General features: G+C 35.4%; 2 protein-coding genes across 4 annotated transcripts; both read right to left on the bottom strand.

Moving 5' to 3' along the window:
• Positions 1 to 3,194: 3,194 nt before the first annotated feature.
• On the bottom strand, positions 3,195 to 11,341 carry LOC130733360 (la-related protein 1A). Of its 2 annotated transcripts, none has more exons than XM_057585509.1 (14): positions 10,687 to 11,341; positions 9,675 to 10,206; positions 9,342 to 9,507; positions 8,730 to 8,820; positions 8,518 to 8,589; positions 7,485 to 8,017; positions 6,909 to 6,978; positions 6,483 to 6,587; positions 6,047 to 6,378; positions 5,712 to 5,855; positions 5,539 to 5,602; positions 4,962 to 5,107; positions 4,648 to 4,752; positions 3,195 to 3,867 (listed from the first exon to the last, which is right to left on the bottom strand). In XM_057585509.1, the coding sequence occupies exons 1-14, from the start codon at positions 10,948 to 10,950 to the stop codon at positions 3,711 to 3,713; spliced, it is 2,781 nt and encodes a 926-aa protein (XP_057441492.1). In that variant the 5' UTR covers positions 10,951 to 11,341; the 3' UTR covers positions 3,195 to 3,710. The 2 variants fall into 2 exon arrangements, with proteins under 2 accessions (XP_057441492.1, XP_057441493.1); XM_057585510.1 differs by having other exon boundaries at positions 9,675 to 10,203.
• Positions 11,342 to 14,925: 3,584 nt separating this feature from the next.
• LOC130733361 (UBP1-associated protein 2B-like) lies at positions 14,926 to 19,260 on the bottom strand. Of its 2 annotated transcripts, none has more exons than XM_057585512.1 (2): positions 17,637 to 19,260; positions 14,926 to 15,913 (listed from the first exon to the last, which is right to left on the bottom strand). In XM_057585512.1, exon 1 carries the CDS (start codon positions 19,185 to 19,187, stop codon positions 17,637 to 17,639), a length of 1,551 nt encoding a protein of 516 aa, XP_057441495.1. In that variant the 5' UTR covers positions 19,188 to 19,260; the 3' UTR covers positions 14,926 to 15,913. The 2 variants fall into 2 exon arrangements, with proteins under 2 accessions (XP_057441495.1, XP_057441494.1); XM_057585511.1 differs by lacking the exon at positions 14,926 to 15,913 and adding an exon at positions 16,524 to 16,808.
• Positions 19,261 to 26,596: the final 7,336 nt, after the last annotated feature.

Below are 26,596 nucleotides of genomic sequence, written 5' to 3'. Positions count from 1 at the left end.
TTCACCCTTACAAGAATATAGTTTATCTATAACTAGACAATAATTTTTAGGCTATTTACAAACGGACTTAGACCCTATTTAAATACCTCACTATAAAGTAGAATTTTAAATAAATTAGGAAGCACAACATAACTCTACATATTTTACAACTACTTTTTGATGTATATTGTATAATACAAATATGCACCGGTACGGATAACCTAAATGGTACTTGGTGGATTAGAATTCTCTAAGTTCAGGGTTCAAATCTTACCGGTACCTAGATACCAAACAAAAATAATACAAATGTGCCTTTAAATTGGCTAGGACTACAACCGAGGCTTTTAAGATTTTCTTTTGATAAGCCCGAGGCATTTAAGATGAAGGCCAAGCCTAAAAAAAGACTACATGCAAGATGCAAGACTTTTAACTTTTAAGTTTGATAGAATAAAATTTATGTTCGGCAATGATGTGTAAATATTAAGTTGTAAAAAATGAATTTTATATGGATGAAAATAAAAGGCTTAAATACTCTGGAGGTCCCTGAAATTGTTCCCTGTACGAAAATAAGTCCTTGGAATTTTTTTTTCCGATTCTGAATCCCTGGAATTTTTTTTTAATCATAATAGGTCCCTACTCGTATTACCAGCTTAGGTGGCTCAATTTTTGCTGAGTCATTGATTCCACGTGACTTTTAGATTTTTTTTAAATACACATGGATTAAAAAAATAAAATTAAACATTTAAATTTAAAATTAAACCCTTAATCTAATTAACCTAAATCCTTAATTAGATTTAAAATTTAAATTTAAATTTAAGGCTTAATACATCAGAAGACCCCTGGAATTGTAAAGGGAATCAATTCCAGGGCCTGAAAAATTTTCGCATCAAATTGGGTCCCTAAATTTTTTTTTTTTAATTCAATTAAGGACAAAGTGGTCCAGCAGATGATGTGGCTCGAACTTTAGCCTACTCAGCTTTTCCACGTGGCATTTCTAATTTTTTTTAATTGAAAATTTTGAAAACTTAAATTTTTTATTCCAAATCATAAATTAACAAAAAAAAACCCAACCCCCACCCCACCAGGAAACTCAACCCGACACCACCCTCAACCCTAACCCTCCAACCCGCAGCTTCAACCCAACCACCACCCCAACCAAGAGAAAATTTTGTACAATCGATGGGTTAAAACACAGAGACATTCAGGAGAAGGTTTCTGATTTCTTTTTCCCTTTTTTCTCTCCGTCTTCTTCCCTTTCTCCTCCGCGATGATAAACCCGCATCTGATTCACACATTTCTTCCTGGTCTCTCAATCTGGGTTGGGGTGGCTCGATCTAGATGTGGTTGAGGGTTGCTGTAGGGTGGGGTTGTGGTGTGTGGCTCGTGAGTGGATTGGTAGCCAGGAGAGGTTGTGTGTCATGTGGTGCTGGGGGTGGGGATGGGGTTTCGGTTGCAGGTGGAGTTGGGGGTTGGGTGGAGTTTTGGTTTGGCCGTTTGGGGGTGGGGGTTAGAGGTTGAGGTTGAGGTTTGGGGATGGTGTTGGAGGTGGATGTTGAGGTTGCAGGTGGGGTGGATGTTGCTGGGTTTAGAAGATGAAGGTGTTGGGTGTTGAAGATGAGAAGGATGAAGGTGATGGTGTTGAAGATTAGATTTTTAAATTAGGTTTATTAGATTATTAGGTTGTTTAGTTTAGGAATATTAGATTAGGTTTTTATTAAGTTTTTAAATTTTTTTTCTGATTATTTTGTTGACTTGGAATTAAAAATTATTATTTTTAATATTTTTTAATTAAAAAAAATTATAAAAGCCAGGTGTCACTGATGACTAGGACAAAATTGAGATTTGGCCTTAATTGAATTAAAAAAAATTTCTTAGGGACCCAATTTGATGCGAAAATTTTACAGGCCCTGGAACTGATTCCCTTTACAATTTCAGGGGCCTTCTGATGTATTAAGCCTAAATTTAAAATTTAAAATTTAGATTTAGGGATTTAGGGTTAATTAGGTTAATAAGATTTTAATTTTAAATTTAAATGTTTAATTTTATTTTTTTAATCCATGTGTATTTAAAAAAAAAATATAAAAGCCACGTGGAATATTTGACTCAGCTAAAATTAAGCCACATAAGCTGGAAACACGAGCAGGGACCTATTCTGATTAAAAAAGAAATTCTAGGGATTCGGAAAAAAAATTCCAAGGACTTATTTTCGTACGGGGAACAATTTCAAGGACCTCCAGAGTATTTAAACCAAAATAAAATGAAATCATTTTTAGGAATAAAGTTATTAAAATGGACATAGATGATAAATATAATATATTAGAATTTAGGAGGGTTAATTCTACCTCAAAAGTTAGCTTAGATGTGAGTACTGTTTTCCTATATAAAAGAGTTATCTTGGTCACATCTCTAGTCAATGTTAAACTTCTCAACACACTCTTACACTTAGGGTGAGCATTTGGAACATGAAATATACATGAATGAACAGTTACATATGACTCATATGCAGGTAGTCTCCACTTAACAGATCTAACATACTTGGATACCATAATTGAATTTGAGAGGCTTAAATCTGCTCTAAAAGCTAGCTTAGGGTCGAGGATTGTGTTCTCATATATATGGTTATCTTTGTCGTATGGCTAACCAATGTGAGACTTCACAACATAATATAAAGGCAAAGTCAAAATAACACTTAACAAACTTTTACTTAAGGAAGAAATATCAATAACCATTGTTTTTTTAACACGTCTCAAAGTATGAAAAGAAAACACACTTTTACTCAATGGAAAATACACAAACATGATGGCACATTATGGTACATGCTAACACTTAGTTTGAAGTGAAATAAAAAATAGAGGAGAACAAACAAGCTCAATATGTATAGGGTTTGGCTTCACTAAAGTAAAGTGAGAGAGTCACTTTAGAGGTAAAATAAGACATCCCAACCACCAATGGTGATTATCTATTTTAAAAAGTCAATAAAGTCACGCGGTCAATAGTATAGTATGATGACTTACTTTACTTTTGTAAGTGAATTCCTTCCTATAGAGGTATCAGTCCGCATGTAAAGATTAGTTTGCTCCTCCTTTGAGAAGCCACAATGGAAAGCTACTCACTCTGAGCTACCATTAAGGAGTATGCTTTACTACTTTTTGGACTTTTTGCCATTTCATAGTATGGTCACAGTTTACGTTTACTCAGTTGACAAGATGTGAATCTAATAACAATTTGCTATCAAAATCCAATAGTTGCTAATAGTTTTCAAACCATAGCAATTTGGCGTGACAACAATGATTAACAAATTACAGTAAAAAGATATCACTCTTATTGTTCACATTTGGCAACATATAATAAGTACAACTTTTTCCCTTCTTTGTTCACCCCCTTACAAAGAAGTAAAGCTAAAGAACCTCTTCATCTTATGTTGAAGTAAGGTTCACAACTTCTAGTCTATCATTCTATGTACAACATTTGGAGACAAGAAAATGTGCTTCCCCAAGTCTATAAGATCCACCAAAGTAACTTGAAAAAGACTTGGCAATCAGCAATGTAGAGGCATGACATGATCAATAAACCAATATAGAACAAACAAAACAATCTCCTCTTTCCATTCAAATAAAAAACCACGCCTCTACTCGATCTCTCATGAGTTAAAGTTGTTAGTTTTCCTTTCAAAATTGGGGGACACCATCAAAACTCTTGTGTCACATGTATTTTGCCATCTAGGCATATAATCACTCAACCTTTTTGGTATCCTCTTTTACAAGGTTCTTTTCTTTGGCGCGGAAATCCTCCAAGCTACGATATTCTTCTCTGAGCAACTTCTCCAGTTCAGGGTGTTTATGCAAAGGTTCTTTCTGGTTGCGTAACTTGCGATAATGGTGGAACGCCCTGTCAATGCCATGAATATGAACAAAGCATAAGTCCGAAAAATGGGTGACAGTGTCAAGACAAGAACCAAATCAATATCGATTATTTCTCTTTATCCTACAGAATCTAACTGAAGCAGAAACAACAGTGTTTTCTTGAAATGTGGGAATGGGGCAAACTCTCCTCTTCCTTTTAGGATTTGACTCCTCTAAGGTGAAGACTGAAGAGTCACTTCCATTGATTGAAAAACTAACAGTTAGAAATTCTACAAATTAGTCTGTTATACATTGTCCATGCATATATTCACAATCTCAGCATTGATTTTTCAAAGAATGGTGGTAACTTTTCATTTTTCACCTCTAAACTGAATCTCACTTGAGAGAAGTAAAATCCAAACTTACAAGTAACCCAAAAATATAGAAATGCCATGACAATATTAATAGCATGCTACCATTAGGGGTGATCTGTTTTGAATTAGCTTAGTTAACCTCCTACCAATGTTTTTTTCTTCTTAAAACACAAAGAAATTGTTCCACAAATCCACCCTAAACAAAATGCTTGATCGCAGTTCAAGCATCAGATATAAATAAAGTGCAGCACAATCAAATTTCGTAGATAAATATGGATAACATTTTTTTTCTATCTAGAACAAACTTAGGTTATGAACTGGCCTTTAACCAATCAATATAATTTACTTCTTTCACCAAGACAAATGTCACATGATATCAGCAAAAAGATTGAATAAAACTAGAGAACACAAACGTGGAGTAAAAATAATAAGCAAAAGTAAATTGGGCTTACCAATATTTTTCCAGGCCATACAGATTGCCCTTATGGTAGAAATCCAGAGAAAGCTGCTCAAAATCCTTGTACAAATCATCTCTAAATTCTTTCTCCAAACCGTAACTGAACAAGGAATTATTCAACCATCATAAGAACTTGTTTATTAAGGGGAAAGATAGCCTAAAAACAATTTGTTCTGCTTCTCTTAAGAGACAACAAATGAATATGTAGAAAAATAAAAATTTGCTCCACAAAGTGGACCAGAAGATGAAATCTAAATGGTGGTTCTAGCTTTTTAAGCACATGATAAAAACAAATTTTGAAATTGATACCTGAAGAACCTGAAAAGGCACTCCATGCCATAATGGTAATTAGCAGCCGCATCTTCCATGGCTAATTTCTTAAATTCATTGTACATAGAAGGAACAAACAGGTCTCGAAGAAAATATGACCAGAACCTGTATAATGTATTCATTTCCTGCATACACACAAAAGCAGGGGAAAAACCTACCAGAGTAAGTGTATGATATTAAATTTGCAAATAATATAAAAAATACAATCTACATAAAAAATACACGCCTAATCCAACAAAAAAACAAAGCTAATGAATATCACAGAATTGCATCCGGGTTTTTTATTGTTGTAAACTAGTATTGACAATACCGAGTGAAGGAACTTCTCTGCAATTTCCACAAGAATTATTATAGCACATACATACAAGTTTTTCAGAAGACAACTGAAAACAATTCAAGCAATAATATCAAAGACAATAGATGCAAAAAAAGTACCATGAACAGAAAGAAGCAGTAGAGTTGAGGGAATGATTTATGAGTTCAATATAGACTAACAAAGTGGACATAACCAAATTCTATTTAGTTCAGCAGTCAAAAGTTAAGAAACGAAGTTCACCTCACTGCAGCCAACTCCAAGTTTCTTTCTTTCATTCAAGCAGCGTTTCTGATACTTCAGGTACCTGAAAGGGAGAATAATTACATGAGGAATTTGAAAAATGTAGCATACCCTATGTCCTAATAGGCTAATAGTTGCTCATATACATAAAGTACGTATGCATTGTCACTTACTTTTGTTGTTTGAAACCATTTTCTTCTAAGAGTTGGTGACTCGGATGCTGAAAAGGTGGAAAAGACTTTGGTGTTGAACCTACAGGTGGACTACTTCCGGAAAGAACCCCATGTGGTGAACTACTCAATATTGAAGGCTTCAGACTGCAAAATTAAGAAAATTGTTGGAAATAGCTTTTCAGTCATCACTCATCAAACAAAATCATCAAATAGTTAGGATGCTCAAAGACAAGCTCTCTAAACCAACAATTACTTCATGTTCTTTTCTGATAGAAAAATTCATCGATATTCTTCCTGTAAACGAAAAAAAGTGAAAACAGTCAATCTGAACTGACCCATGATTTTCAGGAGGCGTAGAAGCAAAGAAAAACCCAACAGAATTACTAGGTGGGCTTTCAGATATGACTCCATGAGAGTTACGACCAGTTCCATGATTTCTAAAATTGCTTGAGAAAAACCGCTGCTTAATGGAAGACTGTTGTTTGGGAAAGACTTTTTGTTTCCTTCGAGAGTTATTGCTTCCAACCTCTTCAGGGACACTGCTTCCGCCGGTGTTCTCACCCACCTTCATATTCAATACTCCTGAAGTTTGGCTTGGGGATTTTAAGTTTCGACCTCTATTATCACAGTTATTCTTTCTACGGTTAGACCGCCTATGTTTCAGTTCCTGTTGATAATTAAGTGGGGCAACTAGAAATTTAATAAAAAGAAACCCATGATGTACAAGATAAATTATAACTGGTAAAAAAATGAGAAGAACAGTGTCTGAACCTGCTCATAGAAGTATAGCCCATCATTTATTGCAGAAGCAAGCTCATTGGAAATGGATTTCGATTCTTTACCACCATCTCCAGATCCTTGTTTAGGATCACCATTCTGTACATTGAAATAAAAAAATGATGTATTGAATGCAAGCAACACTGTACTTATTAGTTATTATGGTTAAATCAGTTTTCATTCAACTAAAAAAATAGGCATCATATTGCATATTATCCTGTAGTAGACAGAGTAATATAGTTATGTAGTTCCAGCCTCAGAATAGGCATCAAAATACCCTAAATTTATTTTAACTTTCACCCGTGTTGCAGTTTGAGCATTGTAGTAATGTAAAATTAAAACTTAATTTGAATGAAAACCACTTTTGGGGATAAATTAATCTTGACCTAAACTTTGATAAGATATGATAGGCAGGAATACCTGGGTAACAATTACAAGTCTCTGAACATCCTGTTCAATGACAGCCATCTCATCGTCTTCATCATCAATCCTATTAGGCAAAAATTTCCCTCAGATGAATGTTCAAACAAGACATGAATACATGCTTAATGACAATGACATCAAAATCACCGAATACCATACCATATAGGATACCCAAAAATTATGAAATGTATTCAAACATCTCAACAGAAGATATTAACATGGCTTTAACAAAGGGGGAATAAATAGGAATACAAAGAAATCAAGAGAATTGTCAATATTATGCAAATTATATAAAGAAACACAAACAAGCAAAGTGCCAGAATCTACAAGATAAAAACAACCACCATGCATAAAAAAAGTTCAGAAAATCATAAACTAGGCATTCAAAATGTACTATATTTATCAACAACTCAGTTATTCATATAGTACAAATACAATGAGGGACTGCATGGTGTAAAACAACAATAACCTATCTAGAAAAGAAATCCACTTAAGTGCAAATTTTGAAAGAAAGAAATTGCCTTATATTAGGCTTATTCAAGATGAACTTTATAAGCCAGAAGCATTCAGTACCTTGTAGGAGAAGACACCTCAGACTTCTTTAACATCTTCTGCTCAAGTTCTATCTCTTCATCAAGCATAAACGTATTGCCAAAATCATTGGAATGATCTCCGATTTCCATATCAGCTAAAACATCCATGTTTTCAGTTTCATCATAATCAAATATTTTGGGCTCAGTTTCTTGTGAGTGGCAGCTATTATTAGTTCTGTCAAAACTAGAGAATGTGACACTTTCACCAGTTACTGCATGTGATACATCATTGGAATGATGACTTTCAGTATCTTGTTCTCGCTTCAAATGTGAAATTTGTGATGCATCTTTGTTTGACTGATTATGCTCCATCGAAACAGAATTATGAGCAGCATCTCTATGATCTTCATTAGAAGACTCCATTGTCTTATCTCCAAGAGCATCAATATTTTGAGAATTGTCAGCACCCTTTACTAGTCGGCTCTGTTGAATCTGTGCCGTTGATGATCCTGAATTTCCTGAAGAAACTTGAATCCATTTTGACCAATCATTGCTTTTCCTTATCTTGTCACCCTATAAGAATATATAAAAACGTTATAGATGTGTCGAATTTAAGAGATACTTGACAACGAAACTTAATGTTTACAAAATATTTCATTGCTGAATTTCTTTTGAAAGTTGATGAAACAGTCTCTAAGGAAATTCTAGGGAGTAAGGTAGGGAGAGATGGAAAGAAAAAAAAGGTTTAATAAATTTGATGTTACACAAAAAGACAGAACATTGTGCAATGTTAATTTAGAAGACGTCTTGATTTAAGCTCTAATGTGACAAAAAGAAATCTAAGTTGTGGAAAGAATAAAACACAATAAAAAAACTGAAATTTCGTTAAATTAATATCCAATTCAAAAGATTAATATAAGAGACACACAAGAACAGTAGTAGAAACACTACCATACAAAAATCAACTTCGGAGAAAAGTAATTAAAGCGATGAGAAGCTTAAGCCTGTTTACAACAGAAGACAGGAAGTAAAGACCAAACTTAGAAAAGAAAAATAAACCATGTGAATATAACCTGCACTTCCACAGTGTTGGAGCTCTGAAGTGCATCAATGATGAAAGCTATGTCTGAGCTCATCCTCTTGACCTACAAGACAATTCACAATTCACATCATACAAGGCAAGTGGGGAATCGAAACATCATGTTTTACAGAAAATGCAGCTCCATATAACATACACCCATAAAATTATCACACAATTGGGAGGCAAAATATGTTTAGGACATACCCTTTTAAAACCCGCAACAGTAGATATGGGAACCCATCCTTGCTCATCCATCAAGGAAATAAGATAACGGTCATTCTGCAGATTTTCATCACTGCCAAGAGAAGGCTCTGAAGTCAGCAGTTTGATGTATGAGTAGTCTTTATCATATGAATTAAATATGTTTATTCTCACAGAGCATGGATATGATTACAGTAGTTCCTAAGCAATTTTTTACGTTAATTAGTTCGTTGTGTTCCCATTTAGAACTTTATGGCTTTAACTGTCTGATGTGAAAACTCTACAAATCAGTTCCACTTCATTATCTAAGGCAATAATCCACAGACATCCCCATCTAAGGATTTAAACTTTGCAATCATCCAGTTCTAGTAGATGCAGGTTTGACGTCCAATCATCCATGAGTCAATAAATGTGATATTTCTCAATTAAAAACTACATAACAATATTTTGACATCAAGGGAAACTTCATTCTCACATTGTAGATAATCTATCATAGCCGAGAAACATTTAATCATGTTAGGTATTTCGGATTCGGACAGATAATCTATCATAGCAAACAGTTAAAGATCAAGAAAGAAAAAGATAAAAGAAGACTTCAACAATTAAATTACGTACCTAAAATAATATTCTATCTGTTTAATAATGCTAGTCCTCAAAGCTAGAGTTTCTGGTGGCATTGGCTGTGGTGTTGGGTTGACTGGATATGAAACAAAGTGCCGAGGATGGGGACCCCTAATTGAGCCAGGAGGTGGCATGGGGACACACCACATGGGAGCAGGTCCTATTCAGAACATAAAAATTAGATCAGAGAACTAACTAGTGGCAACATTAAACCATAAAAAAAAAGCTGAAAAAAATCCACCCACCACATTGAAGATCCCTGAATACATGCCACAGAACAGAATGATGCATAGTACAAGATAGACAAGGACTGAAAATAAATTTTACCTGGGAAGCTTGGACCAACCATGTATCCTGGAGGTGGGCCAAAAAATGGAGGTCTCATAAAGGGCCTTGGCCCCAAACCGTGTTGCATAGACATGTTTCCTCTGGAAGGTCTTTGATGATGCCAAGCAGGATTCAGATGGTCACCTTGCTCTTGGACATTAGGTCTTCCATTAGAAAAATTAACAGCATAGCCATTTGGATCCCCTTGCACAGGAGGCTTAACATTTTTGCCTTCAACCGCATGAGCAGGTGGAGTAAAAGCTTGTCCCGGTGCCTGAGATCCAGGCTTTGCTAAAGGGTTTTCAACACTGGGAAAAGGTCCTGGACCAGGTGGGAAAGCATACCCAGGAACAGCAATGTGAGGTGGAGGCACCATAGGATGAAAAAACGGAGGAACCGGTGGTTGATGATAAGGCATCACTACAGGAAAGGGAGGTGCACCATTTCCGTTGCGCTTAGGTCCTGGCTTTTGATAGCGCGATGGTGGCCCCTTATGTGACGGGTTAAGGTTTCCAGGACCATTTGACTTCTGCTGAATAAGACAATCAAGTAAAAAAGAAAAAACATTCAATCCAAGAGTTAAGAATCTTGTAGCACACAACTTTTATTTCTACCACAACAACAAGACAAACATTATCTCACTAAGTGAGATCGGCTATATCGATCATACTACGTCATTCAGCTCGATCAAAAACCAAATTTTGTGTGATTGTATTGACATTTCTATTACAACAATAGCAGAATTAATGTGCAAAAACCAATATATACCTAAGGAATTGCTAAACTGTAAAACAGCAATGTTATTTATTAGAATCCGATGCTAACCAATAACCAAAATTTTGCCGTTTAAAATTTTCGAACTTAAATCATGAAAATCAGAATAAGACACTGATGTCTGTGACCTAAACAAGCAAATTCAGTTAAAACATAAGACAACATAAACATAGAGATAAAGTGATAAACTCAAACTTAAGCATTTTACTTTCCATGACACAATGAAGAAAAGTCAAACCTGCACAGAAGGAGGTCTTGCAGCAATCACACCAGCACCTGGCACAGAAGGTGCTGCTGCATCCACAGGCTTTGCAGCAGCAGCAGCAGTTTCAACATTCTTGGGTTTTTGTGCATCAGAAAGAGCTGGCCAAGACTCAGTCCCCATCATCACAGGCACATCAGCACCTCTCCCATCAACAACAGCAGGAGTCTTCCATGGAGACTTAGGAGCACTAAACTCCTTATGATCCTCACCACCAATCTCATTTTCAGCAGACACCATAACTCCTTCCCAATACCAAGATTCCCTCACCCTATAAACCTCAAGTACCAAATTCCAAAAAAAAAAAAAAATTGACTTTGATCAATCAAACAAACAAACACTCAAATGGGTACTCAGAAGTTGACAAGAAACACTAGGGAATATGAAAAAGATTGAAACTTTCAGCAGGTAGTTGAAGCAATGGTATTGAGCACGTGAATCATGAGCTGAAAAAGTGAAAAATTCATGTGGGTATGCGTCAAAATGGTTCCTTTAGGCAAGTTTTGGTGAAAGAAAGAGTTGGGTCAGTCTGTGTGAGTGTTGCAGAAGAAGGATGAGTATTTAGGGTTTGTGAGGACAGAGAGTGAGAGTGAAGGTGATGTAATTTGTGTCAGTGTGTTTGAGACAGTAGCACACCAAACAAACAAAGTGAGAGGGTAAAACTAAAACAAGGTTTTTTTTTTTTGGTACATCGGAAAGAAAAACTAAAACAAGGTTTTAAGTGTTTGCTTGTAATTATAATTATAATTTTTTTTATTGGTTAACAATAATAATAATAATAATAAAGTAGTAATCTTTATCTTTATTATTTCAAAACTCTATTCTATAACCTTTATCACCAAATCCGCAAGTCAATAGGTTTAGAAAAAATATTTTTTATTTAATTTTATTTAATATCTATATATTGAGTTAAAGTTAATTGATATGCATTTACGTTAACACCAACATTCAAGCTCTTGTCCAAATTGCGAAATAGAATTAACACAACTGACTACATGTTCTGAATTTATCTCCTTATAGATTGAGAGTTCAAACTCCGACATTCAGTAACAAAGTCCGTCAACTGTAAAATAGTAAATAATAAGAGGTGCTTTAAAAGAGCTTTCTGTAAGAATTAACTCATGCATGCCCAAGAAAAATGTATGTAACTCAAGCCCACTAATAAACATTTATAAAACAAAGTATGATGGAAAATTTTAGCGGGTAACCATGTTAGGAAGATTCTCATAGTGCTCCTACTTAGTAGTGAGTCTATGTTGGCATCTCCGGTCGGAGTGTATTCTTTTCATTCTATCATTTTTTAATAAAAAAAAAGTTCTTGTACGGATTGCATGGCGTCTCTTAATGTTGAAGTGTATGTTTATTTTTCAATTACAAACATCACCGACAACATTAATAATCGAGATTTCACATTCCAAAATCCGAAACATGAAAGATACTCCTAAGCACAATTTACTTTGAGTTTGAGTTAAGTACAAACATAGCTTAAATTGTTCCACTCTGATGTAGCGCGATTGACTGCAAGCTTCGACGACAGATGAGCCTAGTCGGATTTCCGGATTTAGCCCATCTGAATCTATCTCGGACCCACAAAATATCATTTATGTATTTTATTTATTTTCAATTAGGATATTATTTATTTCAATTAGGATCTTTTATTTTTAATTAGGATCTTATTTGTTTTTGTTAGAATTTTCTTTCTTTTCCTATTTAAGCAATTTTAACTTGTAAGGCATATTCATTGATCAATTTATTATTGATAGTAAAATTTGAGAATTATTTGTTTTTGTTAGAATTTTCTTTCTTTTCCTATTTAAGCAATTTTAACTTGTAAGGCATATTCATTGATCAATTTATTATTGATAGTAAAATTTGAGAATTGTCTTTTTTACTGGTGGATTCCAAGATTTCTTGTGGACTCAAAGTTATCCTTTTAGGGCTCAGTACCTGCTAACCCTTGTGTGCTTCTGACTGCATCACTCTCCAAGCTTCATATAGGACTTATAGTGTGTACTTTGTTTTCTTTTCTTTTCTTATTTGTGTTTTTTAATTCTGTTTCACCAAAAAATAACTGTCTCTTCATTTTCCATTTTTTTTATTTCAATTTAATTATCACATAGCAAGATGATTGATTCTTTTTTTGGTACATAGCAAGATGATTGATTCTAATTAAATAAGGCTTTATTATTAAACTAAAAAAGATTAATGGTCTTATTGGTGCATGATTTTAGATTTTTGAAAATTTTCAAAAATAAGAATAGAGTATTAGTGAGCAGGAGGGGGTCAAACTAGGTGTATATAAAATCGAATCGTTATAAGATAACTCGTTTAATTTTTAGAGATTTCAAAGCATGATTCTCGAATCAGTAATAACGTATTTTCTTGTTAAAAATATTCTCAACTTCTTCATATATAATGAGTGTAAAAAATGTTCTAAAACGAAAAATAAAAAAAGATGTCAGGAGATCCTCAAAAGAACATACGTTATTAACACTGAAATCAAGATTTAAGAATCAATCATGCCCTTACGATTTTTTGCCAAAAATAAAGTTTTCATGTTTAATGGAAACATGACTGATTTAGTAAACAAAATGAAATATTAAAACTAATGACCACTAAAAACACACAAGTGTTCTAAACATTAACAAAATAGGCGATGAAAAATTAGGTTGATTTAGTACGTCGTATTAAGTTTAATAGTGTACATTATGTATTTATAATTAATTGCTAGTAGTAGTGGGTCAATGCCCGACACTCAACCACCGAAGGATTCATTGACACCAATGCTAAGAATACATCTTGTAGAGGTGAGAACAACTCACTTTGAAAAATAATAAGGAACCGAAGAAGACCTCACAAGAGAACAGAGACAAAAAAGGCAGAACAAATAAGGAGATATCTTCTCTCCTCATTTCTTCACAAATTAGGGGAACACAAAAAGTGGTAGGCTTACATAATTTAATCACCTCTCTCCACTCTTTCCTAACCAAATGAAGGTGACATGGGTCACTCTTCTCTCTGTATTTTCTCTCTTCTTTATTTCTTCACTACCAAACAATGTGTTACCCTTTAATGTGACAAAGATGGTGTTAGCGGATTAGGCGTGTGGTTGTGGCGTGTGTTCATTGGAAGTTAGTTTCATTAGAAGACTATAGTAAATTATGCATATACATTTCACGCTCCTCAATCCTCACACGAGTTTAATTAAATACCCCTCTATAAGGTTGATAACATGATTCGCTTTAAACTACAAGTTTTGGTAATGCTTTGCCACCATTTCTTTTTTTCTTTTTTTGTTGCTTTAAAACTATCTTTGAAATATGTTTCCTTAGCAACCCCTTATTCTTAAGTCCTATTTTCCACTTATAAATAAACTCCTAGTAATCATACGGAAAACAAAGTTAGAACATGTTTTAATATTGTTATCAAGAACAAAAGAAAAATCCTTTATTTGATATCAATGTTAAGTTTTGTTACTAGTTATTAACGAATTTAATTATTTTTATCACTCACAAATAAAGTTTTTTAATCTCCTTTAACATTGTTAATTCTTTATAAATCCCCTTATTTTGCACATATGTTAAAAGATTGTACCGTTCATTCCTGGTAATGATTATCTTTCAATTAAAGTTTCTTTTAAAGACTTCAATCTGATACATCAATAAATGTTAGAAATATAATTCATAACACATTTGATTTCTCCAATACTTGAAACATCCTCTCTAATTTAGTTTTACGGGACTTTTAGATGGCATGTATAATATCTTCAACTTGTAAATCACTCCTATTTCACTTTAAGATTAGCGCAATTTCAGAGTGTAACTTAAGGACTGTTAGGAATACAAATGGTATGAACCATCGCATACTTAATACCTCCAACCCAACAAAACGGGAAAGGAAAACAAAATTAGGATCTAAGGAATTGGTGGTGGTGTCTATAGGTCACAAAAGGCTTAAGTTGGAGTTATGAAGACAACCCATCTCATATACTTCCCAAACAGTTGCTGGCAGAGTAGAAGATATTGCTCTCTATACTCATCATTGTACCATTTAGCAACCTATGCCTTAACAATAACTAAGAGAAAAGCGTTTCAACCTGCCCACCACCTCTATTGTGGTTATGCACGCAAACAAAGTGGGCTAATCATGCTTCACCCATACTCGGGTAAATCCTTCCCGGGTTACTATCAGAATATTAAAAAAAAAAACAGAAAATGAATAAGCATCTAATCCCAATGGCAATATATAATCCAATTCCTATTCACATGATGTGACGTACAGAAATGCAAAATTATAGGTTGTATAAACAACCTCAACATGTTAAAGATTGTGTGCCAATCATCCAAGAATGTTGAGCAACTATGCATCAACCTCTCCAACTTCATTGCAGCTCTAACAAACATATGACAAACTACGCATCCTCTTCAAATATCGTCTTAGGCATCATCAGTACAATTTCCCAATATAAGGCCCTGGGTTAATCACATCACAAGTCCATAATACCTTGTGGATGTTTAAGGTCCATGCATGCAGCCATCATATAGAGATCTTTCTCAAGCTGTGGATCAATATCTCAAAAGCATGCTATCATTTGGCATTCTTGAACTTACGCACAGAAAAACTTAGCGGAAATGTTAGAAGTTTCTTTAAAATACACCTTATGCCCAGTTCAGTTCTGCTTTCATATGCACTTCATCTTGGCAACAAGAAAAAGCAATTGTTCATGACCAGATTTGAATGAAAATTTTGGCAAAAACAACTTAGTTTAGAGTTCAATTTTACCAAAAAAGGAAACTGCCATCTTAGAGCTTTACAAGGTATTATTAGCTTCATCAAGGCCAAAACAAAATATCAAATTGGGCAGTTTTCCAAGAAGTTATACGTAAAAAAGCAATAAATTTGAAATTCAAAAGCTGAACTCTTGAGAGAATCATTTTCAAAAATCAATTAAAAGCTTCCTTGAGTCAAAAGAAGGCAAGTTGCCGAACTTAACTTTACCACAATACACACAGTCAATAGCAAAAGAAAAGATCATACCAATTGTGAGAGAGCACAGGGCACACTTGTACACAGTGAGAGCAACGCACCCACCAAGTGTGGCCACTTCTAGCCTTGGCAGTGAATGGAAGGATCCAAGCTCCAAATGCAAATCTCAGAAGTTATGATGAAGTGGCAAGGACTTACGTGTCAGGCAAGCCAACCCCTTAAGCAAATAAAATATGGTGTGACGTGTAATATCTAGATCAGTCCTCAGATAAAACAACTTCACTTATTATAAGAGAACAAAGATAACAAGTAGACAGCCTGGAAAACAAGCTATTGAACACTCAAAAAAAACTGAGGGGAGGCAAACTTTGTCTTTGAGAAGGGTGAGAAAAAAAGGATGACAGAATGACGAATATTGATTCAGTCAAAAAACTGTTCAATACTTCTTCATCGAGGGTTGAGAAAAAAGTTGCTTATATCAACCGTCCAAATAGAGAAAAAAGATTGAACGTGTATGTTCTCTGTTTGTGAAGATATGAAAGTGTTTTGACTTTGAGGCTTTTTTCTCACACTTGATAAGTTTTTCAAATCTGACTAAGTTCGCTAGTTGTCTCCAACAGTTCAATACAATAAAAAGAAGTTCGCAAAAAATAATTCCGGAGAAATAAATGGCATACTAAGTACAGAGACATTAAAAATGTAAATACACCAATTTTCTATGATATTTCTATTTTTGCGGATAAGAACATTATACTTCTACAAATGTGGTAATAGACTGAATGCCAGAGACACAGGTAAAACATAACGATAAAGCAGAGCATTGAAAGTTCAGGAAAGAAACACTTCAAAATAATAGTCATAAAGTTTTCTGAACCCCAAAATTCAACATGTTCCTCAAATTCCAAAAAGGAACAAGAGGTACTACATAGTTTTAAAAAGATTTCAGGGGATAATATGGCAAGACAGAAAGAAATACAGGTTTCAGAATCTGGTTCTTTAGTAATAAAAAAGTAACTAAAATTACATATTAAAAGATGCATTTGAATAGTGCTTGATACTTCAGAGGAATCGGCAGAGTCCAAAACAAAATGATTGATGCATCTATGAGGTATCTGCACAATGAATACATAGATTATAAAAAGACTAATTTCAAAAACCAGTTATCGCAAGAAGAAACAGAGTTATAATATGAAACAAAGGTCATACCTTCAGCACTGCAAAAAAGATTTTCAACATTTTTAATAGTTTCAAACAACAATGCCAAGCATGGTATTAGAAGTGAAACTCAAAAAAAAAAAAAAAATAGGTACATGCAACAGACACTAAAAGAGTTGAATGAAAGCTTCATAATGTTCTCATGCAGAAAATGATAAGGATTAAGAAGCTTAATGGATAGAACACAGAAGAAAGAGAATGGATAATTACTTGAATTAAAACTTACTTCTTTTATAGAATATTAAAGTTATTGTTCAATTTGGAATAGATTATGTGCATACAGTTTAATTAGATGAAACGAATAAATGGCTGAGCATATTGTAGCAGCACTATCAAGCAAGAAAACCAATGCAAACGAGAAACAATGTTCCCTACTCCCATGATAACTGCAAAACAAAAAGTCATTATCATAAAACACAAAAGCATCCTAACACAGTTCACATCCACCTTCTGAGATGGAATGCACAATAACATCAAATGCAAGCAAAAGACTTTAGTTCCTTCACTTATCGTCATGGATTTTAAGACCTACTCATCCAGTATAAATTAATGCCCTAAATGATGACATGCCTTGATTATTTTCAGACAAGTGACACTTACACCACCCCAACTCCTTACAACAGATTATAATCTTAAAAATCACATCACATGAATTGTCATAGTCATAGGTTCATCAGTGTCAGCATACGAATTAAGAAAAAGCAAAAGATATTAGCCATTCTCACCTAATGACCCATATAGGGAGCTCCAGAACCAGGGTGAGGTCTAACACCACTGTTCTGTCCCATCTGAGGATTCTGGTATCCCGGTTGCATCCCTGGCTGGTTCCCATAGTTCATGGGAGCCTGATTACCATAAGGAGCAGCAGCAGGTGGTCCAGCCTGGTTCACTGGTGCACCACTAAAAGTTCCAAGCAGGTTCCCAAGCCCCAACCCAGCTCCTTGATTAGCAAGCAAAGCTAAAGCCTGCCCTAGAGCAGGGTTCAACCCCTGACCCTGCACACCAGGGTTATAACCTCCCATGCCGGGATTCGATGGCGCCATCAGGTGACCACCACCACCATGTGATGGCCCACCACCAGAGTTGTACTTGTGCTTCTTATGCGGCTGATAGTGAGGCTGATGATGGTGAGAATGGTGTTGGTGCTGGTGCTGGTGCTGGTTCTGATGATACCCTTTGCTCCCCTTAGGACCATCCACAGCCTTCTGACAATACAGAGTGTGCCCTTCATATTCCTTGTTTGGCTCTTCTAAAGCCTTCTTGGCACTCTCCACCGACCTGTAAACAAAAAGCGCAAACCCCTTCGGCCTCCCGGTGTTCTTATCAAGCCCCAAGGGACCATCTTCAACCTCCCCAAACTGCTTGAAGAACTCAAGCAGCTTCAATGGTTCAATATCCGAGCTCACATTGCTCACAAAGATCTTCCTCTGGGTGTACTCAGAAACCGGAGGAGCATTCGGCGGCGTTGCCGGCACCGGTCCAGCGGATGCCAACTGAGACGAGGTCGTTCGGTTCCCAATCTTCTTCTGAGGATTCTTCAGAGCCCTGCGACAACCGTCCCTATGCTTGAACAAGATGAATGCATATCCCTTCGATTTCCCAGTAACCTTGTCGGTAACCGCCTTGCAATCCTCGATCTCACCGTACTTGCTGAAGACGCTGGTTAGCGTTTCAGCGGTGGTGTCCCAGCCGAGGCCATGAACAAAGATCTTCCGGTGAGCGGGGTCCACATCGGCGAGCTGGCGAACATTCTCGACGAAATCAGGGTACTTCTCCGCCGCTTGCTTGACCAGAGAGTGCAGCTGCTCCCTCGTGAATGGCTCCAGAAGCCTCTCGACGGGTTCCTCCTCCAATTCGAGATCCTCTTCCTCTTCTTCCTCCTCGTTGTTGTTGCTCCCATTCGCAACCGATTCCGAAGCGGCGGCGGCGGCGGCGGCGGCAGCGGAAGATTCGTTTGGAGCATCAGCGTTATCTTCTAGGGTTTCTTGTTGTTGTTGTGGTTCAGACTCTGTTGTTGCTGGTGCTTCTGGGTCTTGTTCCTCTTCCACGGCGTCGTCGATTTGAGGCTGATCTTCGGTTTCCTGATCTTGTTCTTCTGGTTCTTCATCGACGGCCATGGTGTTGTTGGATTGGTCTAGGTCAGTGGTTGGTTCAGGGTTAGGGGGTTGTTGGTGGTCGAGTTCCACCGAGTCTTGGTCTTGGGGTTCGACGTCGACGGGCTTGGCGGCGGGTTCGACGGCGGGTGAACGTTGCGGTTGCTTTCGCTTCTTGGCCATGGCGGTGAAGCTAGGGTTAGGGTTTGCACGGAAAGAGAGAAAGGGGAATTTGTCTGAAGAGATAGAAGATGCAAATGATAACCAACTGTGCTGGGTGTGATATTTTATTGACATAGTTGTTGGGCCGGGCCGGGCCGGGCCAAAAGTTGCATACCTATATTATAGTATTTTCTTTTTGGTTTATTTAATTTAATTGTTTTCACTATCTTTCGACCAAAAAAAAATTGTTTTCACTATCAGATTTCAGCGGGCATGATCATTAGGGCATTTCAAATGTAATGTTCTTAGTTCTTATTTTTTAGTTAAGAACTAAGAACTGAGTTCTTAACCACTGAAGGGGATGACGTGAAATTCTTAGTTTTTAAAAATAAGAACTAGGTTCTTATATAAGAAGTTTTACTTTTTGAGTTCTTAGCATAAAAAATTAATTTTTTTTCTCTCATTCATTTAATTTAAGTATTGAATTAATATTTAAATTTAAATTAAAATTATATGAAAATAAAAAATATTAATATAATGGTATTGTGAGACCGGATGAATAGTGCTAAGAACTCAAGGCGGGAGCAAAATCTGCAAAGAGTTGATTAAGCACATGTGGCAGTACAGGTCTACATAAATAGTGCTAAGAACTAATAACTAGCATTGGAGATGCTCTTAGGTGCGATAAAGTTCTATATATCAAGTATTTAACGTAGTTTCATTTATAAGAATTTGGTCCATGGACATTTACTTATGCTAAAATATTCCATGTTAGATGAAAATATAAATGATATAGAGCCTGTTTGGTTTTCAGTTGGGTGAATGTGAAAGCACATTCACTCAACCCAACAAGTGCATTCCGTTAGCTGAATGTGCATTGGAAATCGTGATCTCGAATTTCAATGCTTCAAACGGACTTCCTAACTGAAAACCAAACAGACACATAAATTAGAATGTAAAAAATTCCAAAGTCTCAATGAGATACATTTCATTGTAAAAACATAAATGATATAAATTAGAGAACATACCAGGGTTGATCGTTGGACCTCCCCTCCTTAACTCATATGTCTATCAACTTTTACCATTTAAGTTATCTTTAGAGACATGTAATGTCCCTTAAAAAAAGATGAATACAAATATAGGATACTAATGTGGATTCGACACAACACAAATAACATAGAGATTCAAAATTAAAATACATAGTAAATCCTTAATATGATATTTAAAAGATTAGGATATTTTATGATTAGTCAAATTAACAAAGAAATTGTTATCAATGTGGCTTATCAACTATCAACTTGTCACCGTATAGTCTTGAAAATTACTAAATTAATACCTTGTGATTAAGTTAATGTCTTATATAAGAACCCAGTTCTTATTAAAATTTGGTCCATGGACATTTTGGAAGTAAATAAGGAAAGTAAAAAATTCGTTGGATGAACTGCAACTATAAGTGCACGACAAAGAAAAGTGAAGGTGTGTGTTTTATGATGTTTAAAGCGTTTAATGACGCAAAGTTGGCTAAATAGGGTTGTTGCATTATAAAAATCCAAACTCGCTCTTGGCTAAATATCTTAAAGCAAGGTATTTTCCTATAACAAATTTGATGAGAGCAACAATTGGGTCTCTAGCCCGCTATACTTGGAGAAGTATTCAGCAGACCGCTTTGGTGCTACAAAAGGGATGCTTTTGGAGGATTGTAAATGGATGTGAATTGTGATGCTATTGCTATTGCCTATGCAAAACGGTTTCAAATTGTGGTCCCTGAACATTTGAAATGCAATGTGGCCTCAATTTTTGATTTTTGATCTGGTTGATAGAGATAATAGCTACTGATAATCTTAGTTAATGAACCATCTATTTCTACCGTTTGAAGCCAACCAAATTCCAAAATTAGTGATTTTTTTTTATAGGCAAATGTTACTTGTTATAAATGTTAGTAAATTAATTCTTCTTCCGGGTTTGAATCTGGGACCCTTCACCCTTCATCTCACCCAACTCTTATGTCTCTAACTCTTACCACTTGAGCTATCATTCGGGGACCTAAAATTAGTGATTCCGAATGTGGGAGAGAGTAATAGGTTGGTGTGAGCAGCGACTAAGGACAATTTCTTTAGCGTGAAGTCCCCATATAATTGCATTTGTTAATGGGAGAACAACAGATCTCTATCGCCAAAGATTAAAGTGCAACTGGTGTGTTTTTGGCTAAAGCACGAGGAGTATTGGAAGGATTGCATGTGTGTTTACAGTGATTTTTGGTAAACAAATAGAATCCAAAAGCAATTTAAGGACCGGATTCGGAGTCCTCTTCGGATTTTTTAGTGAAGACGTTTTAAATGTCAAGGCTGGGTTTTTGTGAAGAACGGTATGAACAAAAGGGAAAAAAGAGTAGAAAATTGAAAGGAAAAAAGAAGAACAGAAAGTAAAAGGAAATCAAAATGGCAAAGGAAATAACATTGCATTGAAAATTAAAGATGAGAATCACAGCACACTCTTAGTCTCTTTGTAGTCATATGTCACATGAGACTTGGAGGCATCCATGGAGAGTTTTGAGTAATTGTGTGAGTCTGAGTAATTTTACAATCAGATGTGCTACTTATAGAACTTCAAATGGAACTGTCATTTTAATCCTACGATTACAAATGAACTAGAAAATAACTTCCTAGATCAAAGCCTTACACTTGGCATAACTACTAACTACATGGAGAAAATAACTACCATCTTCAGTTTGTCTTCTCTCTCGTGCACCATATAATTTCAATCCCTGAACTTCTCTTCCACTTTGCCAACCACGATCCATTACTTAATAAGTGCCACCTTCAATTCTGCTTGACATGGTGCAGTTCCTATCTAACTTTCCCTGTACGTGGCACATGTCTTTGGATATGGTAACTGCCTTTGAAACATTGATGGCGTTGATGAGATCCTTTGCGGTTGCCATTTGGATAATTTAAAATTAAAGTAAAGCTCTTGGCCATAAGCCATTTTACTTTTGAACCAAAATTTATAATCTCGACTCCAAGACCAGTGTCATATTTCGACTATGCCATATTTCGACTAGGAAAATAATTGGCATATGATTTCAACCAATATATGTAATAATAATTTGGTAGAAAGTAGAGATTATGCTAAAATATGCCATGCATTTACATACCCAATATCTCATTGATAAATTTCCAAAGCTAGAAATTTTGGTGTTAACAGAGGCCCCCCAAAATGTTGTTTCTCGAATGAAATGAGAGGAATAACATTTTGAGTTATATCACCAAAATTTTGAGCAAACTCCTATGGCCTTTTGCAATCACTTAGCCATTTTTTCTTTTGAAATTGTAACTCTCCATTTTGATTGCTACCTGCCACCTTCAGCATATAAAATTCGACTAAACCATTTAATGGCTAAGCCAAAGATTAGTGGAAAAATTAGAAAATTGGAAGAGTTCAAGAGTAAGCCATTATTCATTTTCTTTGGTCGAAATGATATCATTTTCTAACGTGGTCGAGATACGTCCAGTACCATCATGCAATTTCAACATTTCGACATTGGCATTTGGATATTACCATGGCAATATGTTTCATCAACATATAATATCAATCCAAAACCAGTATTAAATCTCAACCATGACCCCAATACTTAGCAACACAAACTTCGACCAATTCATTGTTTCTTACCAAGTTGGCATATCATTTTGCCACGAAGAACATTTCTCTTTTATTTTCGGCAACGTGTGCCGAATTTCGGCAATGTATGCTGAATTTCAAACAAAAATATTTATATTTCAGCCAACCCCTTTTGGGCTTGAGGTCCTTGGCAAATTCTGGCTCCTTTTCACCATAACCTTCTGATAGTCACTTGTAGTCTTCAATCCTTTATAGGATTTTGCTGGAAATTTTCTCTTGTTCTCACCCTCATAAGTATAAGAAGACTTAGGCTTGAATTCAGCCATATTCACTTCATTCTCATCACTATCACTATCCTCATCAGAATGATCAATTTCATCTTGACCAATTTCAGGATTTTGAGTGGCTCTTATGCAAGAACTTTCTTCTCCTTGAAAAACTTCTTCAGGCTTGTATTTCTCAAGTCTTAGTTTCTCTACCCTTTTAACCTTATGAGTCAATTGAGTCATATCTATGAACTCATCATTAACCAAATTCTTTTTAATCGAATAGTCTAGGCCCCCAATAACCATTTTTACTAATTCGAATTCAGGCACATGAGTAGAACATCTAGCTTTCATATGCCTAAATCGAATTAAGTAGTCATCTATTGACTCATTCGATTGTCTCTTAACATTAACCAAGTCCATTAATGTCACTTTGGTTTCTCCTCTAAAGAATTGCTCATGAAAAGCCATCTCCAATTCATTCCAATTATGGATCGAATTAGGAGGTAGAGTAGTAAACCATGTGAAAGCATTTTTCGTCAAGGAACTTGGAAAATATTTCATTTTCAACTGTTCATTGTTAGCAAGATCACCAATTTCAAGCCGGTACCTTGCAATATGCTCAACAGTTGATTCACCTGTGTCTCCTGAAAATTTTGTAACTTTTGGAACCTTCCATCCCCTTGGGAGTTCTGCTTGAAGAACTACTTCAGAAAACGGAGACGTGAAACTTGGACGATTGGCATATCCAACATTGAAACCATGATGATTTAGAACTTGTTCGACAGCATTAGCCACATTTTGTGGCCCCCAAATATCATTTTGGTTTTGATTAACTAAGACATTGTTGTCTAAATTCTGATCAAAATTCTGTGGTTGATTTTGGACTGAATTTTCTTGTCCATTTAGAACTTCATTTGTACCAAAATTCTGATCTTGAGTCAAATTTTGAGGCTCATTTTGACTAAAATTCTGAACTTCACGTTGAGTAAAACTTAGAGGCACACTTTGATCATAATCAGGAACTTGCTGGAACGTTTGGTTCAAAGGCGGTGCTCCAAGAACATCAGCAATTCGACACAATTGTCGAGTCAAGTGTTGAGTATTTTGAATGAGAGGATTAAGCATAGTTGACATCTGTTGTGTCAACATGTTCACCATGTTGTACTTACTCTCATCAATTTGTTGCCTAATTGATTGTAAATCAATATCAGTGGTTGAATTTGAAGGAAATAAATTCAATGAACCACTTTGAATAAAAGGCATGGTCATTCCCAATGTGCTGAACTGTGTATGTTCTTGACCATTTTGATTTTCTCTCCGCCCAGAATTTTCAGAAATGGCATCATTTATTATTCTGCCATAAGACATTTTCTAAAAAATCTTTGCTTCCCAAATTGAAATCAAAAGGACCAGTACGTTGAATCCAAATTTCAATTCAAAGGCTAAATATATAACTCCACTGGTAATACGTATTGTATATCCAATTGGAAGTAATATATGCACGAACAAAATCTAGTCACAGTCACTATGGTCTTGATATTTGAATCCACCTCCAATAGACTCAAGACCAAATTTAAATGACACTTTAAAACTTAGTTTTCACTAAAACGGTCCCACCAGGTGTGCCAATTTGTTTACGGTGATTTTTGGTAAACAAATAGAATCCAAAAGCAATTTAAGGACCGGATTCGGAGTCCTCTTCGGGTTCTTTAGTGAAGACGTTTTAAATGTCAAGGCTGGGTTTTTGTGAAGAACGGTATGAACAAAAGGGAAAAAAGAGTAGAAAATTGAAAGGAAAAAAGAAGAACAGAAAGTAAAAGGAAATCAAAATGGCAAAGGAAATAACATTGCATTGAAAATTAAAGGTGAGAATCACAGCACACTCTTAGTCTCTTTGTAGCCATATGTCACATGAGACTTGGAGGCATCCATGGAGAGTTTTGAGTAATTGTGTGAGTCTGAGTAATTTTACAATCAGATGTGCTACTTATAGAACTTCAAATGGAACTGTCATTTTAATCCTACGATTACAAATGAACTAGAAAATAACTTCCTAGATCAAAGCCTTACACTTGGCATAACTACTAACTACATGGAGAAAATAACTACCATCTTCAGTTTGTCTTCTCTCTCGTGCACCATATAATTTCAATCCCTGAACTTCTCTTCCACTTTGCCAACCACGATCCATTACTTAATACGTGCCACCTTCAATTCTGCTTGAAATGGTGCAGTTCCTATCTAACTTTCCCTGTACGTGGCACATGTCTTTGGATATGGTAACTGCCTTTGAAACATTGATGGCGTTGATGAGATCCTTTGCGGTTGCCATTTGGATAATTTAAAATTAAAGTAAAGCTCTTGGCCATAAGCCATTTTACTTTTGAACCAAAATTTATAATCTCGACTCCAAGACCAGTGTCATATTTCGACTATGCCATATTTCGACTAGGAAAATAATTGGCATATGATTTCAACCAATATATGTAATAATAATTTGGTAGAAAGTAGAGATTATGCTAAAATATGCCATGCATTTACATACCCAATATCTCATTGATAAATTTCCAAAGTTAGAAATTTTGGTGTTAACAATGTGGCTATTCGAATCCAAGCCATGAATGTCATCGTTGACTCAAATTGCAAAAAGGTGATAAAAGAGATGTGAAAAGTTTTTAGATTAATGCAAGGTTTTTAGTTCTTATTTTTGAGTTAAAAACTAAGATATGAATTCTTAAATTAAGAACTGAGTTCTTAACCACCGGAGGGGATGACGTGAAGTTCTTAATTCTTAAAAATAAGAATTAGGTTCTTATATAATAAGTTTTACTTTTTGAGTTCTTAACATAAAAATTTAATTTTTTTCTCTCATTCATTTAATTTAAGTATTGAATTAGCATTTAAATTTAAATCAAAATTATATAGAAATAAAAAATTTTAATATAATGATATTGTGGGACCGGATGAATAGTGCTAAGAACTAAGAATTAAGAATTCATGGTTGGAGCAAAATTTGCAAAGAGTTGCTTAAACACATATGGCAATACGAGCCCACATAAATAGTGCTAAGAAGTAAGAATTAAGAACTAGTATTAGAGATGCTCTAAGTTGTTAGGGAAATGAAGGACATCATTCCTCAATTTACCTCAATTGCACTTGTGCATGTTTATAGTGAAGCAAATAATGTGCTCACATTCTTGCCAAGTATTCCTTGACTCATGAAGATGAAACATGGTTTAATCGTGTTTCATCTTGCATTCAATGTTGTGTTGTTTTGGATATTCTTTTGAACATTTTTTAATGAAACAATATTTTTCCGCAAAAAAATGATTTCTATGTGAGAATGGTAAAAATAAATACTTGTTATGAAATGAAGGTCGTACAAGTGAGAGGGTGGAATATGAGAAGAGAGAAGCAAATAATTATGTGGAATGAGGGTCTGAGTGCTTGATGCACCTCGTTTATTTATAACATTAGAACTATATTAATTACATGGAGAGGAGATACATAGACCAAACACATATGATCGCATGCTTGGGTGCC

This window comes from Lotus japonicus, chromosome 1 (genome assembly GCF_012489685.1).
Source record: "Lotus japonicus ecotype B-129 chromosome 1, LjGifu_v1.2".
NCBI classification, from domain to species: Eukaryota; Viridiplantae; Streptophyta; class Magnoliopsida; order Fabales; family Fabaceae; genus Lotus; species Lotus japonicus.
Note: the sequence above shows the minus strand (reverse complement) of the source record. Positions and strands in the feature narration are given on the sequence as shown.

Excerpts from the sequence above, each read along its gene's own strand:
- LOC130733360 (XM_057585509.1), bottom strand. The coding sequence starts at position 10,950 with ATGGTGTCTGCTGAAAATGAGATTGGTGGTGAGGATCATAAGGAGTTT. Across the intron at positions 9,508-9,674 it reads GGTTGGTCCAAGCTTCCCAG|GACCTGCTCCCATGTGGTGT; the intron begins GTAAAATTTATT and ends TGTTCTGAATAG. Across the intron at positions 5,108-5,538 it reads TTGGAGTTGGCTGCAGTGAG|GAAATGAATACATTATACAG; the intron begins GTGAACTTCGTT and ends GTGTGTATGCAG.
- LOC130733361 (XM_057585512.1), bottom strand. The coding sequence starts at position 19,187 with ATGGCCAAGAAGCGAAAGCAACCGCAACGTTCACCCGCCGTCGAACCC.